The 7581-nt window shown below is 34.1% G+C and overlaps 1 protein-coding gene across 1 annotated transcript; it reads right to left on the reverse strand.

Moving 5' to 3' along the window:
- Positions 1-395: 395 nt before the first annotated feature.
- LOC125218595 (UDP-galactose/UDP-glucose transporter 5B-like) lies at positions 396-7184 on the reverse strand. The gene is made up of 12 exons (XM_048120291.2): positions 7021-7184; positions 6771-6922; positions 6128-6241; positions 5768-5860; positions 5529-5594; positions 4627-4725; positions 3947-4026; positions 2580-2692; positions 1795-1883; positions 1155-1241; positions 978-1046; positions 396-889 (listed from the first exon to the last, which is right to left on the reverse strand). The coding sequence occupies exons 2-12, from the start codon at positions 6882-6884 to the stop codon at positions 776-778; spliced, it is 1038 nt and encodes a 345-aa protein (XP_047976248.1). The 5' UTR covers positions 6885-6922; positions 7021-7184; the 3' UTR covers positions 396-775.
- Positions 7185-7581: the final 397 nt, after the last annotated feature.

Below are 7581 nucleotides of genomic sequence, written 5' to 3' on the forward strand. Positions count from 1 at the left end.
GTTGATGTGGGTGCTTTTTTTTCTATCTACTATGTAATTTTTTCTTTCGAATGATGTATGTTTTCTTTTTAATGAAATATTCGCATTTCCCCATTCGTATTTGTGTCGAATTTTAATTCCGTAAATTTTAATTTTAATTGTGAATTAATTTTATTGTAGGAAGTCCTAGTGGGAAGTCCTAATGCAGTGGAAAGTCCTAGTAAAATAAGAAGTGCTAGTGATGACGTGGCAGAAAGTTTTTATGGGAAGTCCTAGTGGAAAGGGCGCCACCGGAGATTACTTCAATTTTCATTACTCGTCTACCAATTTGCTGCATGCACGAAACTCAATGAGCTACAAAAAAAGGTTATTTTCGCTGAATTCGTGATGCTGAATCATCAGATAATACAATGGGATTTTTAAATTATACACTAAAGCATATAGTATTGCATTACGACTATAAATCTTTGCCGTGAAGTGTAATATTTCTGCTAAGTATATTGAAATTAGCATTGAAACAGGTCGTTGGCATATTTCAAATAAACCTTAGCCTAAGGGATTAAGCCTGTGGTCTTAGTAAAACAAAACTACACTTCAAAATCTTAGTAAAGCCGCCAAAAAAATTATCTTCATTCTATAATCAGACATCAGATGCAGGGTTACTTGAGAGAATTCTGGGAAAATTACTCCAAGCCAAGCCTAAGCTTTAGAGTTAGCAGCCAGTCGCCCCGCCTTTTCACGGAAAGTTAGAATTAGTCGGAGATCTTCTTACATCCCTAGTTGTGCACCCAATATTTCATGCGTTATTCCTTGGTGGACTAACAGCTCTATTCTCTGCTTCTTCAGAGGGCAATGGCTTCGGTTTACTTCTAAAATAGCTTTTCGAGTATATGGAACCAAACACTATAACCTGGCAGATGAAAATCAATAACCAATAGAGGTTAACGAGACTCAGAATTTACAGGAACGTAGATATAAGGATCGGGAGAACTGCTTACTGCTCCAATCAATTGTTCTGCGGTGAGTGGGTGAGCAAACCACACACAAGATAGTAGAATGCTGACCAGCTGTATTAAATATATATATCAGCTCAATTACGAGAGCGAACAACTGGAAATGTAATAAATTTGAGTACACTTTGGCATAACCACGGATAATATTAACAGTTGATGTACCTGTCTTGTGGTCATTATGGTGGCAAAGGTCAGAGCTCCAAAATTGCGGATGGTGTACGAAATGAAGAACTGGCTAATTGTGGCCACCTGCAATACATTTAAGCTCAAGTCAGGTGGAAAAGTTTAGAGACGATTCAAGGGATGATAAATGTGAGGGAAAGAAATCGAAAAGGAATGGGAAATTGGTCTCTAAAACCATGAACTTTGCCTAAAATTTGGTATTTCCCATGAACTTTGAAATTGGTATATAATATCACAAACTTTGCATTTTGTTTGGTATTTCCCACGGCATGTTTATTACTATATTTGACTAACTTACGAGGCTTTTTATCATACTTGACACAATTAAATCAACGTGGTTTTCAACGTGACTTTTTATGCTACATGTTATGAACTTAAAAAGTGGTTTCAAATATTATAAAACATATCACGGTTGCCTATGTTAAATAAGATTTTGATGAAAATATCTTATTTGAGTGAGTTCGGGAAATACCAAACAAAATGCAAAGTTCGTGATATTATATACCAATTTCAAAGTTCATGGGAAATACCAAATTTTAGGCAAAGTTCATGGTTTTAGAGACCAATTTCCCAAAAGGAATTGGCAGGGTGACAAAATGATAGAAATACAATGACTTACAGTTGAAAGTATAATAATGTCAATGAAACAATCATTATGCCGAGAGACAAAGTCTATTGCCAAGAAAAGATTTCCTTGTAAGATTAAACCTACATCAGAATCAAACATCGCAATTTAATGAGTATCGGCACCTAAAAGTTAAACATTGTTAAAAGGTAAATATTACACATGCAAAGAATCAATTTTTAAGGAGAACGCTAAATCTGCCAATGAAACAAAAGATGCAGTTCTATTCTATTATCAGAGGAAATAGTCAAGCTATGCGATCCTGTGTTACTTCATGTTTAGTTACTGAAGCTGTATAAGATGCTCATGATTCCGCAACTAAACCAGGTGGTTTATAAGTAAATGGTTGGGAGAAGCAAGTCAAACATAGTTAGCAAAAAAAGAACTTTCTAGAACCCTTATGCATAGCAATAACCAGCAGACGTAGTAATCCTTCATTATTGATTACTTTCACTATATAGGCAAGCTTCTCCATTGATTGTTTGTATGGCTAGTAATATAAATAATAATCTGTTCCAGTTTCAAAAATAACCATATAAAAAACATAAGCAGATGGAGTTGCCACTCAGCGACTTTGAAAACAATAAAGAAGAAATGATAATACTTATCCAAGACTGGACTCTGGAGTTCAAAACGTACTAAATTGCAAGTGAAAAGAATCTTCCCTGATATTAAAGCAAAGATCTACCTTTAACAACAGCACTAATAGTTCTTTTAAAAGTTATTTGATTACAATTTAATCTATAGCCCACCTATATGTGATAAATGATGTATCTTACCAGTGAAACTTATCATGCAAGAACAGAGAGTCGTGTAAAATATCTGGTTGTGTATGTCCATATCATAGCCTTTAAAAAGTTTGTCCTGAAATGTGCTAGTGAAGCCATCACACCTGTTAACAAAGACAATAATTAGAGTTCATGCTTAGACCAAGCCATCACACCTGTTAACAAAGACAATAACAATTAGAGTACATGCTTGGACCAAAAACATAAAATTTAAAGTCCATTCTTTTATGCAGAAGCATGGCAGCTAATAGGTTGCAAGTTCTATAACCAGAATACAAGTCATGTCTCGGAGTGGGACAGTAAAGCAAAATAGATTTAAAGTGGAAACAGCTAGAGTGCTGAAATATCTAGAATGATCGAGATAGGTCAGGAGGAAATCCCAATGCAAGCATGATAAATGCAACTACAGTGAAGTGTTTTCACGAGAGGAACCAGAAAGAAAGACATATGGAATATAAATAGAACTTATGTGGAGGATGATTTAGCATTTCAGTAGAATGAAGAAAGCTAATCGGTGCACTCAAAGGGAGTAGACCAAGAGCTTCACCTAATAACCAATTTCAAAATAGAACCTTCAGACCAGACAATCTAAAGCTAAGCATACTACAGAGAGTGTGTTTCGAATTCCCCTTTATTAGACTCTTTTTCAATTCATAAAGTAAATTATCACTTTAACAAAGCTGATATAGTTTAACAGCAAATGGTCAGAAAAGTCGTGGCAGTTTATGACAAGACCAACCCACCCACCCAAAAGAAAGCGATGGAAAAGAAGTAAGCAATGAAGGGATATGTGTGAAGACCGAAGTAGCTTTAGTTTAGAAGTTAGGAAAACAGAAGAGCGGTAATATTTCAATCTTCAACTGTCCTCTGGACACAGGAATATGAATGAAACTTTAAAACAGCAAATAAGCATTTCCTTAAAACTTCTTTTCACTTCAAATGTTAAGACAGTACCACTAGCACGGGGAGCAAAATTTCTAGTCATTTATCAAAATGCGATCTTCTCTAAACAATTATCAGTATTTGCACTCAAGATCAGCCATGTAAAAATCAATTTGCTTTTTCAGGATCATTAATGTCACCTGTTGTTTTCAACTCTATTTAGTTGCTTGTTTTGAAAATTAACTGCATAATATATAACCAAATATGTTATAACTTTGTTCTGGGCGCTTATTTCAATGGCCCAAATAAGATTTGGATTCTAAGAAAACTTAGATAAAAATCAAAGAAAAAATAGGTGTGTGAAACGTCAACCTCAAAAGGTTACATATTAGTATGAAGTAAGATGAAGCATATTGTCAGAATCAAACCAATTGATCAAGTATAAAATAATGAAAAAATGAGTTACTTGACATTACCCAAGATAACCAATCATCAAAGAAACACCCCAAACAGTGCTTTCTCTTCCTCTACTGTATGGACTAATATCACCTGCGGCCTACATTTGAAATATTTGAATTGCAATTAAGTAGTACATCATTAATTAACAAGATAAAGCACATGAATCATGTGATATTTTCAAGCTAAGCATCATAGTTTCCAAACAAGAGAAGCACCATATTAAGATGTTATCAGGTTCTTCATGACACAATTATTTCAGATTTTTTAGTCAAAATCAAAATTCAAAACCATGTTATCCATATTTTGCTTACTCTGATCTTGAACTAAGTTTAATTTTTACCAGGATTTCAAAATAACAGTAAATGTTTTGTTCATTTACTTTTCCAACCGCTTTTTAGCCAGGATACCTGAAGTACGAATTATAATTTCAAAGTCTCAAGCACTTGAAGCACAAAATAATTTTGGACTAGAAAATGTTTGAGCACAGCTCTTTAAGTATAAATATGGAATTACGGATGCAGTACAATGTATTGTTCTTGATTTAGAATAAAAAGGTATGTCATCAGAAGTTTGAATGTGGAAAATGTATATAATTTCTTCTCATATAAAGAGTATTATTATTGTGGAATCAGTATGGGAGTTAATTGACATGCAGAATAATAGTGAGCATTCTTAAGAAATTTTTTAGAATGTTTACCGGAAATAATATAAATATTGAGCATCCAATAGTGACTAAAATGGCAAACAAATAATCTTTTCCAGTGTACTTCTTTTGCATGATGGCAGTGCCCCAAATCTGCACCAAATGAGAATAACTATGAGACAGTAGAGAGGGGTGCAGGCCGTGCAGCTACAAAAATCCAAAAGATTTAGCTAAAGCTTTAGCATTGACTAATTAGACTTTTAAGTTTCACCTAAGGTAATGAATCATGGTACAAAAGTTCAAGCCCATTCCAGACTGTCAACTGTGCTTTGTTATCAAAAGCAACATGTTTTAATAGCAATTTTCAAAAATCCACAAATGAACTGCAATAGTGACACAATGGAATTTGGTTTAAGTTAAAATTGTAAACGCCACTTTCTTGGAACTGTTGTCACTTATCATTGAACTTTTAGAAATATGCCCAGAGATTAGATTTCTAATGGGGGTCAAATAACATATGGACATGAAGATGTTACAAAAAGATATCAGTCGAAATTCACTATCCAAAAGGTTATGTCATGGCTATCAATGAGTTTAACTTAAATGGGGCAGACCATGGAGGTTCTGATTAAAAAATGACGAGTTGCACATACTGGTGATCTACATGGTCTTCAGTTCAAAATTCACGGAATGTATATTTTTAATTTGTATCTATAACAGCTACTTTGGCTCTAATGAATGTAGTCCAGATAGAGAGAATATTTGAAGCCCTGAAGCATGATCAATTCTCAGGGTACTCAGTCAGAGCAAACTATCATTTGGATTGAAGTTGTAATAGATTCCAATTCATCTTTTGGGTTACCTCATAAAAGTATTGTGTAGATTTCATCCCTATCAGTATTTCAAGGGTTTCAAGCTTTGAAACAGAACCTATATGAGAAACTAGGCAAACTCACCATCACAGGTATCATTTTGGCACACTTTGCCAGTGTCTGGACTGGAAAACTGACATATTTAAGGGCCTGAAATGTATTAAAAAACTTTTCATGTTAAGCACTTCTCCTTACAACTGAACATAGCAAAAAATTTCCTGTGCGGCAAGGTCAGAATAGATATTTGAATATTTTTACTAGAGTTCCTCTCAGGGTAAAGTTCAAAGAGAGTTCCTTTCAACCAGCCAAAGAATACAGCTCACCTCATACTGACAAGTCGTAGTGAGTATATTAGACACCGATATAGCACAATACTTGTAAATTGGAGCAACAGGATCAAGGACCTTTTTACTTCCCTGAAGAGCCAAAGGAGCAGGTAAAATAACATCAAAATATGAGATCTGAATTAAAACATATCTAGATAATAATAAGCCAAGTTCCATCATATGCCGCAGTACCATATTATGTAATGCCAAATAGAATATGAAGTCAAACCAAATCATTTCAAGACTTTAAAATAACAACCATCTACAATGATGTGCTTCAAAATAGAAGTGAACTTTCAAAGATGGTTTCCAGTTATACGACACAAAACTAGCCACTCAATATTCAATCACAATTACCAGTAGAATTGCAGCTGACACAGCAGAGGTTGAAATGCGGTTGCAGAAGACAAGAAACAATGAATACTTAAAAAATTCTTTGTTTGGACCATATGGGACTCTCATAATCTTTTCCTGCAACAAACAATTTCCTGTCAGTTTCTTAAGAAATGAAGATTCTGATCCAATATAAGAGGTACAAATGGGCATACTGAACATAATTACATCAAGACCATCTCTAGTTCTAATGTTCAAATATATTCTCATACTTCATAAAGATTCAAAAAAGAATATATCTTTTTTTTGCTTAGCATTCAGAAGGTGGGGTTATGAGTAAAAACTAAGAAATACTTGACTGAATAAGCATATTGATACTAGAATAAATTGCTTTTAATTGAGAATGGACCTACGCTTTTCAAATTGGAATCTCAGTAAAACTTCACTAAAACCTTAAGCAATCCAAAAATAAATAAAATAAAATAAAGACTAAAATTTCATATAACTATGTAAGATCTTGTTTTTATAACGCCCAATCCCAAAACATGTTTGCCTCGCCATAGGTATCTGAGGCAATCAACAAATTCGTATACTCGATAATGATAAATCCAATCCGCTCGCAATTAATACGATTGAAAAAGAGAGAGAGAAGAAAATAAATTGGCACCTGTAATACTCCATAGATAAGAAGAGTGGACATGATTCCAGTCACGGCGAACGATAATTTGAATAGCTTGTTCTCTTTCAATTTCTGAATGAGCTGCGATGGAGGCTCCGCCATCTCTAAATCCAATCATCCGCGTCGCCGCCACCACCACTCTACACAAAAACCACAGAGGAACATCTTATTCCACCAAATAAATAAATCATCAATTGCACAGAAATTACACATTATTCTGGCAGAATAGAATACATACATGTAGCAAGACAAATTAGGCGATAAAGCGATGGTGCGGCGCAGTTCCACCGCAAGAAAATAGTTTGCAGTGATCTGGAATTTGTTTTGATCGACTACTTAAAAATATGTAGGGGTTTTCGCCGGCGGAATCACGTTTCTTTCCCTCGCACTCTTTATTGCTGTATCACACTCATTTTTCTTTTAAAACAAATCAAAATTATTTTTTATTTCCTAAAATGACAATTACTACAGGAGTCACTTCCTAGGAAAAAGTAACCGTATATGTTACGCAAAATATTGGAAAATGGAGTGCAAATGATGGGAATAATTCTTTAAAATGTATAACACCAATGTAAACTAACGTTTATAATTGAGTGAAAAAAAAATTCTTTTAGTGCGTATACATTATGTGTGCTTTGAGTGTATTGGTGTTCACGTCGGACATAATCGGCCCTTGGTATTTGAGAAATTTTGAAATATCAACTAGGATTGCGAGAAAATACCTAAGTACTAGTACTATACTATATACTGGACTTATTGTAATAAACAAATATTTAAAATATTGAATTTTTTATTATAA

This window comes from Salvia hispanica, chromosome 1 (assembly GCF_029641045.1).
Source record: "Salvia hispanica isolate PSC_SH4W2 chromosome 1, Shi_PSC_v1, whole genome shotgun sequence".
NCBI lineage: Eukaryota > Viridiplantae > Streptophyta > Magnoliopsida > Lamiales > Lamiaceae > Salvia > Salvia hispanica.